Genomic DNA, 17381 nt, shown 5'->3' on the forward strand with positions numbered 1-17381 from the left:
TTCAAAGGGTCTTTTGACAACCTCAGGACCCTACACCACGGCAAACTTGCCAATTGCGGAAACGTAGTCATACGTTTCCAAAAGCAGCAGACCAAGAGGCGAGGATGACAGCACAGCAATAGGCACGATACTGGAACTCCAAGGCAAACCGATAGCCCACTTTGTTGAAGGCAAGGCCCGAAAATAACGAGATCGATAACCAGGCGAAGGCGTAGATTGCAACGTGGCGAATCAGCGTAAACGGGAGTCAGCCAACGTGCCTCTCTTCCCGGCAGCTAACCACCAATCAGAGAAACTCCAAACGACTCTTTTGAAACGGAGCAACAGCCTCGTGAGCAACACTCTTTTACACAACCTATGCTTGGCAGAATGCCCGGGCTCTGGTTCGAGGACTTAGCTGCCTATACAAACTACTACCTGGCATAGAGGGGAGAGGGGGGATGCCTCATAGAGCAACGTAATTATTCGTGATTGAACCGGACTCGACAAGCCACGCGCAATCCACCCACCGTGGCGACTTCAGTCTGCTGCAACGTGAAGAAAAAAGAAACAGGCAAAGGAGGAGGACGACAACGGCTCCAAAGTAGCACGAGCACTCCCGTTTTGTCGAGTAACGCTTCCCCCCCCCCAATCCGACGTCCGCCCCCATAAAGAGCGAGCGACGGTGTATGTATGCATATGTGTGTGGTGTGTGTATGTGTGTGTGTGTGTGTGTGACCACACCTACGCCGACCCCTCACTCGCGGGCGCAGCAAGTCAAGCCGACGCAGGCGAAGAAATCCGCCGCCTTCTCCCTTTCTCTCTCTCTCTCTCTCTCTCTCTCTCTCTGACCGTGTCTCCCTGCCCGTGTCTCTCTTTCAACCGGCGAGAGACGAACATTGCAGGCAAGCCACACACGGCCAGACAGGGACCAAAACGTAGAGGAAAGAGGAACTATTGAGACAGCCCGAAAAGCAAAAGTAGAGCGAAGAAAAAAAAAACACGGGACTCCCCGCGTAAGAAGCAGGGTGCCGCCGTCACGCGGCGACATTGGTGAGTAATAATAGTTCTCCCCATCCTGGTTTTGCCCCCCTTTGCCCCCCTTTGCCCCCCTTTGCCCCCCTTTGCCGTCCCTATTGCGCCCCGTCTCCTCCCGAACTACGAGCCATGACGAGAACGCGCGCGAGGATCACATGGGTCTTCGTGGACGCGTCGAAGGGGCGCAGGCCGTGGCGTGACGGGGGGGTAATAGATGAGGGAGGGGGAAACAGGACGAGGATGGACGGGAAGAGGAAACGGAACGGGGAAGTAATCATGTAATCATGTCAATTATCTACTCCGGGCGCGTACGCATACTCACGTACGCATACACGATGTACGTATACATACCCTGCGCACCAGGGACCGAGACGGAAGAGAGCGAGGGGTAAGGGGGGAGACCGGACAGGCAGGGATCATTGTCGCTGCTACTTGCTTGCTCATGCATACACCGAACCCGCCCACGTAGGTACTTGTTCATCAACCCTTACTTATGTCTTCGCGAGCGTAGATACAGATACTTACCTATGCCTCGCCCACACCAGCATCTCCGTGCCGTCTGTCCCTCTGCGGGAGTCTTCGCGTATCGCTCCCGCTCCTACTCATGCAGTCAATAATATATGGGAGCTCCCACATCGACCAGGGGTACCGGGGTAAAAATGGCCAGAGGGATGCGGTCCGGGTCGTGGTAGGTAGTACCGACTTTCTAAGTCTGTCTCCTGAGACCTCTCCGTCGCCTGACGCTGCCGCCATGGCAATTTAGGTAGGTAGAGGGGTGGGAGGCTCGGGAGCGGGGTGGGATTTGGACTTGGAGAGGGGGGCGGCTTGCGGCAATATGCCGCGACTCGGCCCTGTCCACCTGTAGGCATATTATAGAAGGATTCGACGCACTTGTTGATTAGCTAGGCATACAGCGATCTAGTCTAGGTTGAGCTCGACATACCTAGGCAATGAGCCTCAACGAAGAAGCCGGAAACCCTTGCGGAGCGATGGGGCGGTCGATCTCCCGTCCGGGACGAGCATATAGGTGTTTTATTTGATATATCCGCTGCTGTCGTCCCCGGCCTCACCTACCCTCCGCCAGAATTGTCCAAGCGAGAAAGTAGGCCGAAAGCCCATGTAGCGTGATCTCCCTTCCGGATTCATATGTGATTTTCGTCTCCGTATGGCATCCCCTACCCGACCACCTTCCATTTGCATGCCATCCGTGTGCGTGCAATTGTTAGTAATGATGCCTGATTAAGGATAATGTTGCCGTATACTGTCAGATGCCCGCCCGTTTCCCCCCATGTCTCCTCATCTCTTCCAGGGGTCTCGTCACGATTACTTTCGACAACACACCTCTCAGGCCGATAAGCCTAGAAGTTTCCGAATAGGCAGGTCGCGCGAATTAGTCTCCCCTCGCGGCCGAATCTGACCGATCCGCATCTTCTCATACGGCGCGTCTTCAGGCTGCTCTGCTGGCCTTCGTCGCGCGGGCGCAAGACGCTAAGCGACGCCTGCACGCCATCAAATACGTATACCGTAGCGAATGGACGCGATCTCCTCGTCGCCGACTCGCTTGCGTTCCTAGACATGCCGCGTAGATTAGCGTTCGTTGCATCGGCCCGCGGGATCGAGTGCGTGGTCAGCGAGACAGGCCCCCACACCCTCGCCAGCTGAGGTTGGGCTTCCACTCCTTCTGTCGTTCGAACGGCCGGATTTGCTTTTGGGATGGTTCGTCACGAAATGCCGCGGCGGCCGGATGCAATGAACCGCTCCGAAACCTGGGCGGCGACGCTTATCTTGCTAAGGCCTAGTCGACGTTGGCGAAGAAGCCTCTGAGGCGCAATACGGTAGGCGTGACGGGCAGTGGGACGCATCCTGCACGGACGACGGGCGCAAGTGCTTGCGTATGTCTCATCGTATCCCCCCATGCATGTGCGTGGCTGATGGAGGGCTGGTGTGGGGAGGGTGCATCATGGGATGGCGAGGCCAGGTTAGCGAGGGTGTACTGCGTAGGGGCCCTAAGCTATGCGTGAGTGGGAATCTCGCAGATCATAGGATCTCGGCGGGTGTTGACAGCCGATCAGATTGCACCCCTCCAACAGAGAACCCTGCTCGGATGGTCGGGAGACGAGGATAATCCGTCGCACTGCAGCGGAGAGAAAAAGAGGGTGTCCAGGGTGCTTTTAAGCATAAGAGAACGGCGTCATGGGATGTGGGTGCAGTCTGGTTGAGACGTACCGGAATGGCAACCAATGGTCGATCCCTCGGCGGAATTTGATAGGCTGGTGGATGACACTCTGTCGTTCGAGACATTTCGCCAGTGTCGCCTACGGCTCTGGCCTGAGTTCGAAGGGACGACGAGTCTTCAAGTAGCACTGTGTATGTGTAAGGGGGCTACAGGGTCGCAGGAACGTGGGCCTGATAGAAATTGCCTAGGCCTGCTCAACCAGCGTGCCCACGAGGCACGCTGCCTCCTGATTCGCGGCCCAGACAGCAGCGTGGGAGGCGGGTTCATGATTTCGAACATTGCTAGCTAGGTTTAGCTACGGATCCGGACTTCCTGTCTAAATGTTAGGTAGCCGTTGCCGAGTACGTCGTGGATAGACTAAACGGAGGCGCACGCCAACGTCGTATGCAGTAGAAATATAGGCGAGGAGACAGGATCGAGAAATACCCCCATGGAGCCACTCACTACGGGTTGGTCGATACGGCCTTGGGCCGGTGTGGAGGCTATATGCACCATACCGATGATGTCAAAGTAGTGAGGAGAGGTAGCGAGCGATTCTCCAGCGCGAAACGGCGCCGCCGCGCCACCGGCATGTCGAGCATGGCCATATAGCTGACGTGACTGGATGCGTGCGTAGCGGGGTATCGGGAATAACCTCATCCTCACAGGTCACGAGGAATAAGTAATGGCGATAACGAGACCATCACCGCTTTTGGTGCGCCCGTGTCTTGGGGAGGGGAGCCAGCGGTTAATTTTGAGTCTAGACGTGTTCGGCTGACTTCGTCTTACCAGTAAGCGAGGCGTCTAGCGCTTAGTCTCTCTATGACCCTGTCGGTCAAGTTGGAAGCTTTGTCGAAAAGGTCAAGACCGAAGGAGACCAGCGAAGAGAGCTTACCATTAGAAACAGAGGAGCCTAAAACCAAACACCACTTCCTCGGCCGGCCAGGGTCGACTGGAGAGGTTGACTAGGGACTTGGTTAGATACTACTATGCATATTGTCGAGGAGCCCCCCGTAACCTGTGACTCTATACCTACGAGATACGCCGCAGCCTCGCGCAACTCAAAGAGAATCCAGTGGATCGTAAAGACCACGGAGAGAGACTGGTCAAGATGGGCCAGGCGGGGCAAGAAACGTGCGCAATAAGAGGTGAATAGAGGGAGCTTGCGTGTATAGTATGGGTAGGATCGGAAGACAGCAGACGCCAGGGAAGGGCCGAAGTATACAAACCAGGTGTGGTAATGATGCGCGAAGCCCACCCCCGAAGAGCATGAGTGAGCAAACCGGAGCCTAGTGGCCTTCGTGCCTCATGTCTATCACGTCCTGTTCACTTCGGCTTAAGCGGACACCAAATCCCGGGTATGTTTCATTCTCGACGATCCGCTAAGAACCTCGGAGCTTGATGTCTATGGAAGATAGGAGCGGGATGGGACGGGGTTGAGGCAACCACTAGCGACTAGGTAGGAGGAGAGGGGCTTTACTCCGCTCAAGACGGATTACCCAAGTAGGGGAAAGCTCATGGGCGATGATGACGATATCTTGGTTCAAACGGCGTCCCTACTAACCCAACGCTCCGGGCGTATCAGCTCACGTAGAGGCGATAGGGGGCGTCGGCGGTCACCTCGAGTCGGTCGGTTGGTCAACCCCAGCTATGCTGGGTGTCTTGGGCCAAGAATGGCCTTCGCTCTCTCTCTCCCCCTCTCTCTCGCCGGTAGTTGAGCGAGTTCGAGATCATCGCTGCCGGGATCTGAACAGGACAGACATGCATCCATCTTCAAGCAGGGTGAAGAGCGGGATGGGCCATTACGGCAGCGCGATAACGTCGCATTCACCATGCGTCGGCCGGAGGCCCCTATGCATGCTAGAGAAACAACCTTGTCTCCGATCGCTGTCTGGTGACGGAGCCTGTTGGGAGCCTGTTGAGAGCTTGTGGTCGAGGGGGGTGGATCCTCGCGCCCCTCTGAACCCGTTGCTTGTTATTTACGTTACACCCCCTCGGGCCTTCAAGGCCTCTAAGCTTAGTGCGGATAGGCGAGAGGGCATATGGGCGCACACGAGAGAGAAAGAGAGAGAGAGAGAGATGCGTGTGTGGTGTGTGTGTGTGTGTCCGGTTATGGTGTGTATGGGAGTCGTTGGGGAGTGTGGGTGTGGGTGCGGGTGCGGGTGTGGGTGTGAATTATTCTGAAGACGCGAGAGGCGCCAATCAAATGTATAGGAGCTGTCCACCTCTCTCCCTCCAGCGGACCAGAGGCGTTGCCTCAGGTACCTCCTAGAAGTACCTCCTATAAGGAGGTACATGTGCTAGGTACCTTAGGTAGTAGCAGGAGGCGAGATGTCCCGAGTGGGTGGTACATCGATTGGTGGGGTTGAGGTACCTACCTCTCACTCCGCAGCTAGCCTGTACTTTAGGTACCTACCTACCTCCTAAGTAGGTACCTTTACCACATTGCTGACTGTCTCCAACAACGTGCCTTTCTCTGCCCATGCGCCACCGGCGCCACATGATGTCTCGGTGTGGGGGCACCCACCGAGTCTCCGTATTCCTTAGGTACCTGCATCCGGGTATACATATACCTCCTAGGCGCCTCCTTACTTACATAGGTAACATATACATATACCCGTATGCGCTTTGAGTCTCCCGCTGCGGTTTTCTATACACCTGAAGCTGGTTGCCTCTATGTACCCGCCCCTAAATATACTGCATTCCCGGGTAAACCTGAATGTTCATATGGCAATTCCCGCCCTGGTAGGTACCTGAGTACCTAGCTAATATAAAGCACAGGAGGACCTCAGGTAGGCAACTTAGGTAGGTACCTATGTACCTAACATCCTAGGCAAAACCGTCTCCTGGGCACGAACCCCCTCTCCATCACCCCCTCCCTCCCTCTTCTACCCGTCCCCCATCATCGCTGTAGCATCCATCCGTGGCGCCTCCGTCTCGCTTGGTCGTTCGGAAGGGTATCTACACTGGCACACACGTCGTTACTACTATCGTCATCCATCATCGCGTCGACTTGACGAGGTGGAGACTGGGGACATGGTACGGCTCACGAGCAACTCGCTACCAGCACCAGCTATTGTCGGGGTTCTTGGCCCAACCACGATCTACTGGCTACATCCCGTATTGGGACTATGGCTGAATATAGTATGTAGCACGAGGCGACGGGGCGACGCGGCGACGTCGTATCTCGGCGACATGCAAGACCTTTCGTCGCTCAGGTTGACGAGTATGAAGCTCTCCCACAACATCGTATCGTCCAGCGTCGCTAGCGCAGATAGAGCGACCTCGCGACCTCGTGGCAACACAGCCGATGCAGCCAAGTTATGTATGTATACGCGTGTATGCATGCGACAGGGTGGGAAGGCTGAGACCCTACCTACCCTTATTTCGTCCAAGAGGCAGTCCTCAGATCATTCGACCACGCACCATCGATGGCCGGCCTTGTTTCTCTCTTTCTGCCGTTGTCTGGAGACCGTCATCCTGGAGATGTGGCCGTATTCTTCGACGTGCGTCGGACGCTTGCTTACAAGATCGCCATGGCACCGTCGGGGTCTCTCTTCTTCGGTTACCGGCTTGATACCATCCAGGACCGTCTCCCCGCCTCGAACTAGAATCCCCCAATGATGAGCAGAGGCGAATTCTCATGCGCCGGTGCCGTGTGTGAGCATATGCGTGTAAGTGGAGGTGGAGGTTCTGCGTGCATATGTATGTACACATAGCATAGGTACGTGCCTACGGCATCTACTATAAGTCATCTCAGTCTTGGTTTCACTCGTTTTCATCCGGGGCGTCGGCGAAAACATGGCAGTGGTAGCTCCCGTCGCCAGTCTGCATGGGCGGGTATTGGTGCGAGGAGAGAGAGAAAACAAACAAGATCGTCGTGAACTGCAAGACACGGGCTTCCCTCGTGTCTCTTTCTTTCTCGCGTCTAGTGTCCTCCCGTGTTAGACGGATGCAGATACCTACAACCATCCATCCACCCACCCGCTCTCTCACCCACCGGTCCACACACAGCTCTCCTATACAGCCACTTACCTACACACAACATGATATATCTACACGGTTATTAATTCGGCACCATGGGGGCGGGGGCCTAAACGGGCGGACGAGCCACCGTGGTACGTCATGTTCTATCCGGGGGGTCGCGTTTCTTTTGTGGGCTCTCGGTTAACAGCGTGGTCTACTAGCGCTCACTTATATCGTGCCATATGACGCCTGTGACATAAATAGAGCTCCAAGACGGGCTTCGAGGATAAGCCCGTGTTGACGAAACGAGGGCTTAGCAGCCTAGATCCCAAATCCATCCCCTTGGGACGTCTCGAAGAGCCCCTCCCCTCTCTCTTGCTTGCCTATAACGTCTACTTGCATTCCAGTTCTCCCGCCAATCCCCTCCTCCGCTTTTGTCCAAACATTGCAGTCCCGAAAAGCTCCACTTAGAATAACAGCATCTATCCACCCACACAGCATCGCCGTCTTGGCCGCCGGTAAGCGATCTCATCTATGGTCCCTTCGCCTCTGGCTCCACGAAGCACAGCAGCGACAATGGGATGCGGTGTGCTCCCACAGAGATGAGCTAACGGGGGAGCCCAGACCACCAACCTGCTGGATCTGATATGTCACCTAGGTTGGCTGCCCACTAGTCAGGCTAGTCGCTGATCACGGACGCTTCGGGACGCATGAGAGAGGGCGACACCCGGTCTTACCACATTGTAATTCACGTACGGGTTACACCTTGTATCTCTTAGCCTCACCCGGCACGGCATTGCCCTCTTGACGCACGACACTAGATACGAACAGATACGATATATAATAAGGTGAGCAGTCACTTTTCTTCTTCTTCTTCTCCTTCTTCCCTTGTCACTTGAACCACGGTCTTTCCCGGTTTCAGGGACACATATCACGATATATTAAGTAGCGTTGGCGCACCTGGCGTCTGTTGAAGATGTCTACAGAGCGGCGTGAACCTGTCCGGCGTGAACCTGTCCGGCGCGTCATCCTTTAGACCAGTCCTCAGCTAGCTCCCAAAAGTCCACAGTCGTTCAAGATACGATCCATCCACTTGGCATTCCCACTATCCAGAGACTAACCCGCCTTGAGTCGTCCGTGCTTCCTCGCCGAGTCGACTTCGGACCCATCCTTCACCGATTCGAACCCCCCCCCCCCCCTTTCTCTCTTGGCCCAGAGAAAACCGGTCATCCGTTGCGTAACCTCGAGGTTGACCTGGGCTCTATTCCAGCAAGGTGTACCTGGGCACTGGAGAATTGACCCCGCGGCTTATTGTTATCCTCATTTGCTGATCTCTAATGTGGTAATCTCGAGCCGGATCCCCAACCTCCAGTGATTGGACGCCGGGCATCGGGATTCCAGGCAAAAGGATCGATCATCAGGTTTCCAGGGTTTCTCACCTTACCCATTGTCTCTTGCTTACGGGCGGTTTCGTCCACCGTCGCCATTAGCATTACTACTGATTAAGCCGTAATTTTCTGGATTCGTCCCATGCTGATTCTGACACGACCTCTCCCCGCTTTTGGCATAGACCAGCCGTCCCACTGAGCTGTTGTGAGATTTACGGCCCAAAGGCGCAACCACCTCTCTGCCCCAGCTTGGCGGTTGAAGAGCGAAGTCTCGTCTTCCCCTAATTTCGGCCACCCATACGTACACACCCACACAAATACCTGTCTACCTCTATCTATCTACATACCTACATGCGTTCAGTACCGCCCAGTACATCGGTTTCGTGAGATATCGTGACGATCCATCCAACGTACCGTTTCATTCCCTGTGGATCGTTCCCTGACGCAATTTCTCCTCCGTTCGCAACGGGAAAGTCACGAGAGCGGCAGGAATCGGATCCAAACGATTCAATAGAGGCGTTCTCTCTACCCTTCCCCCCTCCTCCTACAGCCAGATCGGCGCGTCGAGTTCCTTTGGCCCAAGCGCTCTCGGGCACCGAGGGTTGAGAGCTCCTGTAGGACCCCCACACAACAGCAACCCCCCTGCAGGTCTCGCCCGAACCATCGAATCCTGGACCCGTCCTGGCACTATTATCCTGGAGCCATTCCTCCGCACTTCCCTACACCAGAATACATACAGCAGTTGATACCTAAAACCAGGACCCATCCAAGGGTTTAGCCAACAGTTCCTCCCCTCGCGAGAGAGAGAGAGAGAGGGAGACAGGGCCAACAGGCAGCACGAGCGGCTGGGGTACCTGCTAGGCGGCTACCTACAATTCTCGCTTTACTGCTACTTTGGGTACTGCCTTGAGGTCGAGTACCCGAGAGTGCCTTGCAGCGAACCTGCATGACCTCTCTTATCTGGTAGGACGATTCGTCTATTACTCATTTGGCAACTCCTTTTGCATCTTCTTCGCTTCCCTCTGCCTCCGCCTCGCTACCTCGAACTAGGTACTGCACGGTTTCAACACAGGCTGTTCCTACACATCGACAGGACATAACAACGGCAAGACGAGGGGGCGCGTGAGAAGAAGAAGACGGGGGGTAATAAATTTTTTTTTTTGGTCGACACCACAGTACTGCGTCCTCGTGGTTAGTCGGAGTCATTTGCTATACAATAGATCAGAGACAGACAGAGGCATCCGTGGTTCCTGAATCACCTTGGCTCCTCCGGCCCTGTTTAGTGACGCCGTAGAGAGAGTATTTGCATTCCACCCCCGGGTGTGCCTTGGAACCGGTCCGTCAGCTAGCTAGCAGGCCGATCACTCCTCGCCATCACCCGTCCCCTCTCTAGGCAAGAGTCTCAGGCATTGTCACCGACTTCTTCGAGTTCAACCTCCGAAGGCAATTAGGGAAACGGGTCAGCGGAACGAACGAACCCACAGCGCCACCTAAGCCGAGCGTGGGAGTGATTCACTCTCAGCATCGAAGCCCCGCGAGCCGACGCAAATTCCCCTATTCTCCGAATCTGACCCTTTCCTCTTTTCGACGAGAAGGGAGCGAGCCAAGGGGGACGTAGAGGCCAGGAAGAAGAAGGCCTATTCCTTTTTTTCTCTCTCTTTCTCCCTCCCCCGTTCTCCTCTGCGCGGGACAAATCGCAACTCCTCGACAATTCACTGCCACTCCTCTCGGCTGAGCGCCAATTCTTTTCTCGGTATCCCTGCTCCTCATCATATCCAGAGTCGGTCACCTTTCTCACCCGCCTACCTTGGTCCTGGTTATTTGCATGGGGGACACACATTATGGTCGACCGACGGTACTCAGCTAGTGTCGTACCCTCGTATCTAACCTACGCATGTGTTTGACTTACTTAGCGATATAACTTCACCCATTCTTCGTCCCGCCGGTCCCTCTGACCTGTGCACACGCGCAACTCGGTCTCCACCCTTCCCTGCCCGGCGCCAGAACAGTTAAGAGAATAAAAAGAGCGAGGAGCCCCCTCTCCTCGCGGTCCCCTCTAGCCTGACCCTCCTCGACGGACCCTTTAGGTATCTTGGTCGCCCTCCGCCCTCTCGTCGAACCCCCCTGGCATTCTCCCAGGATTGCTGTCTGCGAACCACTGGTAGCGAATCCGTCCCTCGCTCCAATCAGAACCTGGCTGGTAAGCCGTTGCAACGCAACTCTCTGTCTCGTCGCCTTCGGGTTTCCTCCCTCTCTCCCTCCGTCGCCCACTCGCTCACTCGCGCTCATCCGGCGTCCCTTGGATATCATCCTCACTGTCGTCGTCGTCGTTGTTGTCGTCTCTGCTTGTCCCCCCCCGCCCCCCTCTCCCCTCCCCATCCTCCCATCTTGTCTTACGGCTCTGAACTCGCCCGCCTCCGCTCGATGCTGCCAACGTTAGTGACCGCAGCAGCATACCCACACAAGCCGTCTGATACATAGATCCATCTACGGAGTGCATGACATAACCGCGGCCTGCTCAGGTGTGCGCTGGGGCATGTCGGCGGATGCATTGCGCCGTATCCATAATTAACTAGCTCTGAATACCGGATCTTCCCATTCCCATTTCCCCCCTCCCCCTCGTCATCTTGTTGCTGTCGTCCCGTCCCTGCTACTACATAACCTACCTTACTTACACGTTACCTACCTACCTGCCTACCTACATAGCTACCATCCCATCCCATCTCGTCCCATTCCATCCCATTACTATACCCATATTTCCCTACCTGCTCAGACACACATACTATCCATATCCGTACGTTTGGATACATCGAAGCCATATATTCTGGCTCCGTGGATCTGATCTGATTTGACCGAATCTCTGCCGCCGCTAAACCCGTCCCGCCCACCCACGCATCTTCTCTCCTCCGCGCTCGTCTCTCCCCTCGTCCTTTCGCCTCTCTCTCTTTCTCGCTCCCTCTCTCCCGCACACCCGCCCCCTCCTCCTCGCCCTGCTATCCATTCGTTGCTCGACTTTTCGCCGTCCAGCGTGGTAAGGACTGAATCCCAACGACTCGCACAACTCATCCCCCTTCCCCCCCGTTTCCTCCAGTCACCGTCCGACACACACGCGCGCGCACATACGCATCGCATAGCCCGGATAGCACACATAGCACGCATATATCCGGAGCATTGGGATTCTCAAATCACCGTCGCGCAAATTCAATTTTCTCCTGCATCCTAATTTTAACCCGTGGTTCCTGTACCTTGCACATCCAGGTGGTAGCTGAGGCGCATGCGGGATACGTGTAGGGTTAGACAGGCATTTCCTTTCTTCTTCCCTCGCCGTGTCTCTGCATCGCCGGCATCGCCGCCCATCGTCGTCTGCAGCCTGTTCTTCGTCTTCGTCTTCGTCACCAAGCACTTGCCATCACCACCGCCGTTGTCGTAATCCTCAACAGCAGGTAGCATCCGCCATCCTATCGTCCTCCCTTACCCGCACTCCTCTCCCCTACTTTCCCTGCCTACCGGCACGCTCACAAGCCCACACCCACCCACACACACACACACACCCACCTACATGTCTACATGCATGCCTACCGAACAATGCCAAACTGCGTGTGGACTCGCCTGCCTCCTGCCCCGGGTTTTCCTGTCAACACAGATTCGCATTTATGAATCTCCATGTTCTTTCCTTTGGCTTCTCCTCCGAATGCATCTGCCTCTCGGAATCCTCACAGCTTGGCTCCCCATTTTCTTGACCGTTCTGGGCGAAATCCCCTCCGCCCGCAGCCTATAAATCCGGATGCTGTCGCTCTGCTTACCTCTGCAACCTTTCTTGCCTTGACTTACCTCCCCTTGCGTTTGCCCTGCCCTGGCGCCTCTCATCTCCCTCGCCTCCGGCCAGTACTGCGATAATAACATTTCGTCATCTGTCTAGGTTGCGGGCTATCGACGTCTACATAGTCTGGCTTCGGGTGCGCCTCGGTCCCGGGCGTGGGAATGATAAGGAAAGGAGATTAAAATAAAAAGGGCGGAAAAAAATTTTTTTTTCTGAAGAGGACCTCGACACGATCTTCGAGTTACTCTTTTTTTTCCCCGGCAGGTATTAAAAAAAATAAAGGCAAGGAAAAGAAGAGAGAGAGTGAGTGAGAGAGTGCGAAAAAAGGGGGGCGTCAATGCTCGCTGCGACCAGGTTGTCGTCGGCGCGCCCCTCCTAAATCCTCCCACCCAGCTTCTCGCTACCAGACAGCGCTGTAACCACTACCGGGTACAGCCAAGTGCTGGCCGATCCAGCCACTGCGCCGATTACTATTAGTCCGGCTCCTCCCTCTTCTCCTCATCTCTTCCCCACCTTTCGAAAAATACTATATTTCCGCCCGAGCTCGCCGCCGCCATTGCCGCCGCTGCTGCTGTTGCTGCTGCGTTGGAAAATGTCCGAGTATCGCCACATGAGGTCGGGCAGCCTCAACATCCCCTCGCAGACCAACACCATGAGTCCGCTAGTCCCGTCGCACGGCCGCTTCGATGGCCCGCGAAGTCCGCCTAGTAAGTCCCCGCTGCTCCCCTTCGAGTCGGCGTCGTCCTCGTGATGGCGGTCCCGCTTGTGTCCTGCTTGTGCGTCCCTAACCTCGATGGCGCGCCGTGACAGACACCTCGCACGTGCCGTGCAAATTCTTCCGACAGGGCGCCTGCCAGGCCGGCTCCGCGTGTCCCTTTAGCCACGATCTCGGTGCGGCGTCGGAGACGGTGTGCAAGTACTTCGCCAAGGTGAGTCTGAGAAGGGGAGGCAAGACGGGTCTGTCTCTCTGCGCTGTGGCACGACGCGCCGCGAGGGCAGAGACCGAAGCAGGGCAGAGCTAAGAACTGGTGACACCACCGCCATCACAGGGCAATTGCAAATTCGGTCCCAAGTGCGCCAATGTCCACGTCCTCGCCGACGGCCGACGCATCAACTACGGCAAGAATGGCATCACCATCGGCCAGCCCATCCACCTCGGCGGCCGAGTCAACGCCTCCGCCTACAACTCTTCCAACAGCGCCCTGACCAATTCCTTCATGCGCGCTGACGCCAATCCGCCCTACAGCAACGCCTACGGCTATCCACTGTCCCCGAACGACACCTACCGGTCCGTTGACCGCCGCCCAAGTCTCGAGAACGTTCCGACGATCGACACCACCTACTCCCACACCAGCTCCCAGTACGGCTCGCCTCGCGAGGAAGACCCGTCCCGCCTCGGCCTCGGCCTCTCTCCCGTCGCCGCCAAGGGTCTGTCCGTCCTCGACGCGCCTCTGCCCGCCTCCTTCGACTCGAATGGCATATCGAACGCCGCCCGCTATCCCGGTGGCCCCTGGCCCTCTTCCGTACCCTCGCAGTTCGGACTCGACTCACCCTCGCCGTCCTTGAACGCGGCGAAAGAATCGAGGACCTCCGAGACCCTGAAGCTCCTCCACCACTCCGCATTTGGCAGTAACGAACATCTATCCGCCACCGCTACCACCGGGTCCTCGCCCCCGACCCAGCCGAACGACGAGTACTACGGCAGACGCCAGATGCATTCGAGTCGCTATGCCAAACCCAAGATGCTCAGCAGCAGCGCGCCTCGTGCTATCGTCGGCGGCATCGATCGGGACTGGGAATCCGAATTCCCCTTCCTGGAGGAGGATTACCTACCCGATAACCTGAAGGACCTGCTGACGCCCGCCGAGAAGGCTCGGCGCGGCTCGCGAGCGGCCGAAGAAGAGGCCAATGGCCACCGGGGGAACGGCACATCCCCCAGCATCGTCGGCATGAGCGGTACGGGCACGCCCAACGCCGAGGCTAACTCCAAATTCGGCAGTCCCATGGCGTCGAGCCCGAGTCGATGGGGCCCGCTCTTCCAGCGTCAATTCGAGGAGCACGAGGCGAAAAAGCATGCTGCCGCCGCCAGCGCGGGGGCTTTCGGGCACGTGGGGAGTCCCCTACGCCAGTCCAGCCTCAGCGCCAACGTCGCCCGATCCCACAACGCTAGTCGGTCTAGCAGCATCGAAGGGCTCAGCGTCCTCACCCAGCAGCTGCAGCGCACGCGTGTCGACAGCAACGGGGGCGAGTCGCTCCATCCCCATTCCAACTCGCACACCTTGCGACCGACAAACGGACGTTCGGCTGAACGACACGTCAGTAGCGGCTCCATCAGCTCGAGCGCTCGATACACGACCCCGATTGGGGAGGAAGACGGCGAGTTCGTCTTCAGCATGGACGAGGACGGCGAGCGAGATAGCACGATCAGGGCCAGGAAGCGGACGTCCGGAGTGGGCACGGCTATGAGCGTCTGGGGCTCGAGCTACGTCGGTGTCGTAACCGCGGCCGGGAAGAAAGACGACAGCACCGCCGCGAGGGTGGTCGAGGGCGTCGGTGGTCGGTGAGCAACGACGGCTCCGAGACATGAGACAAGTCTTTTTTTTGGAAGAGACTAGTGATGATAATAACGATGATGCGTATTCCTCACAGGGCGGTCAGCGGAACAGTCACTGCCACGGACACGATGCCGGAGAAGAGTCTGCAGAAGCAAGACGCCCGTTCCTTGACGCGAGAACCCCCCCGATGATAGGACGTGCCCCCCGAGGATGGGAATGTCGGGACGCCGACGCCACCGACGCCCGCATCATGAAGCCACGAATCACGAAGCAGTTCTTTGGCCGGAGAAGCTCGCTCGCTGCCTACTAGGTATTGAGGTATACTCGGGACAAGCGCACACACATGCACACACATAAACACGCGGCGATGAGCGTTGCTCGGGGCGTCCAGCATTGGAGTATTAAAAATGAGGAAGGCTGTCGTTGAATGCATAGCAAGCAAGGCAGATACATGTATAGAAGAGATGGGACGGAACTGGATCTGGATCGGGGCTCATGTTACTCGTAGTATATCAGGCACTTTTTTTTTTCAATTTTGTCTTTTTTTTATTCCTTGTTCTATCCATCTCGGCATTCCAGGTTGGCTAAAAACAGAGAAAAAAAACTCTCGCACACACGCAGACGCGCATACAGACTTACACACATACAAGTATTGCCCGGCATGGAGGGGAGTGGTGTGGCATGGAAACGAGAAACACGCACGCACACACACTATAAGAGGCGGCACATAAGAGGGAGGGAGGGGGGTTTCGGGCACGGCGGTTGGAGTTCACTTGGTTGGTAAAATATATCGCGTTTTTCTTCGCCCATTGCTACTACCGCTGCTACTCTTGCCGCTGCTATTACCTCTATGTATCCCATCCATCGTGGTTCTCGTCGTAATTTCTCTGCGCACACGCTCTCCTCGCCACGTTTTCCTCTTATCCTCAGTCTCTCGCGGACTGCCCTTGGCTTCTCGGCAAGGGGAAGGAGGACGTTGAAAAGGTGACAAGAGGGCGGGCCGGCAAGCAGGAAAACGGCAGCCTGCACGCGCCGAGAATAACCAGAAGACTAACTCCCCCAGATCAGCTTTCCTTCACCCTCTACTCTTCTGCTCGGTTTCCCCCTCTCGCTCTCGCCTCGACGGCTGCCGCCGCGCCCTCGCCTCCGCCGCCCAGGCGCAGCCTCGTCGCCGGGACGCACGCAGCCGTACACATAGGGGGCGGAGCCGATGCGGAGCCGAAGACGGAGAACAACGCGGGCCGCGAGGAGAGCCGGGGGGGGGGGGGGGGGGGAGAAACCCAAAAGCGACGGCGGCGGTTAGAACACATGGTACGTCCGCGCGCGCAGCGACGGGCCAGCAATCCGCGGTCGACGTCCGGAAAGCGGTGGCGCGTCGGCGATCGATCGGAACGATCGGGGATTCTGCACGGCCTGTACTACACTGTAGCTCGGCGCGGACTCGGCGGCGGGTATTCGCCCCCCGGCCCCGCCGCTGGGTGCAGACCCTGCTGACGCGATGCCCCCCCCGTGCCGGCGCTCGAGCGGGCAGAGGCTCGGCTTCCGGGCGCGGCCTCGGCCCGAGCCCTCGCGCCGTCTCTCGCAGGCTGCGCGAGCCGCGGGGAGACGAAGGGTGCTGCTGGCGCCACCTGTGAGAGGGCGTGTCTTGCGGGTGACGGAAGGCGTGTGTGTGTCTTCGCGACCTTGGGCGTGCCTCTCGGGGGTCGGGGTCGGCATACGCCGGCTTCTCGGTGTTCGTCCTGGCGTACGCGTCGGCCCCCGAACCTCCTCAGCTGTGCGCCTGGAGGCCGGGGCGGCACGCCGTCCGAGCGGTCAAGAGGCGCACACACGTGGTGAGCGGAGCAAACGTACTCTCCCGAACAGAGGGGGAAGTACCTAAACCTGGCGTTTTTGCTTGCCGCGGCGGTTGCGCGGTTGCACATAGCGTGCTATACGGGCGATCCCCGCGCCCTTCTCCCAACCCTACATGCACGTGGCCGGTATCGACTATGCCTGCCAAGCAGCGAGCCGTGGCCTCGGGCTCGTGGTCGCCCGTGTTGGCGGCCTCCCGGTAGGACGGGGTAGTAGGCAAACTGCCGTTCTTCTCCGGGAGACCTCTCGCGATGAACGCGATGTGAGAGAGGACTCCTTGCACTCGCCGTACGGACCAGATAATGCGCATATTTGACGCTTTGTAAATCGCCTGCATGGACTGTAGCATCGGGCCATTCGGGGTCTGATGGGCATACAACCCTCGTTCGCAGCCGCGCTTCCTAGATCTACGTGGAGTTTCTACGATATCTAGTAATCGGCGCGAAGCAAGGCTGGACGATCGTAACCAGCCTTAAAAGACTCTGACGGATGTCGTCACATTAGATAGTTCTTTGCCTCGAGCAACGGTCCGGGGTTAGTTCTAACGGTCCGAGGACCCTAAAAGCTGT

General features: G+C 57.1%; 2 protein-coding genes across 2 annotated transcripts; both read left to right on the plus strand.

Moving 5' to 3' along the window:
• The first annotated feature begins 6132 nt into the window (after positions 1-6132).
• GGS23DRAFT_255354 (uncharacterized protein) lies at positions 6133-6960 on the plus strand. Its single transcript, XM_051512296.1, has one exon. The coding sequence runs from the start codon at positions 6269-6271 to the stop codon at positions 6854-6856; it is 588 nt and encodes a 195-aa protein (XP_051368646.1). The 5' UTR covers positions 6133-6268; the 3' UTR covers positions 6857-6960.
• Positions 6961-12538: 5578 nt separating this feature from the next.
• GGS23DRAFT_255364 (uncharacterized protein) lies at positions 12539-15010 on the plus strand. Its single transcript, XM_051512297.1, has 3 exons — positions 12539-13113; positions 13217-13335; positions 13456-15010. The coding sequence occupies exons 1-3, from the start codon at positions 12999-13001 to the stop codon at positions 14968-14970; spliced, it is 1749 nt and encodes a 582-aa protein (XP_051368647.1). The 5' UTR covers positions 12539-12998; the 3' UTR covers positions 14971-15010.
• The last annotated feature ends 2371 nt before the right edge of the window (positions 15011-17381 follow it).

This window comes from Durotheca rogersii (genome assembly GCF_024521655.1).
Source record: "Durotheca rogersii strain YMJ 92031201 chromosome Unknown GGS23scaffold_27, whole genome shotgun sequence".
Taxonomy (NCBI): domain Eukaryota; kingdom Fungi; phylum Ascomycota; class Sordariomycetes; order Xylariales; family Xylariaceae; genus Durotheca; species Durotheca rogersii.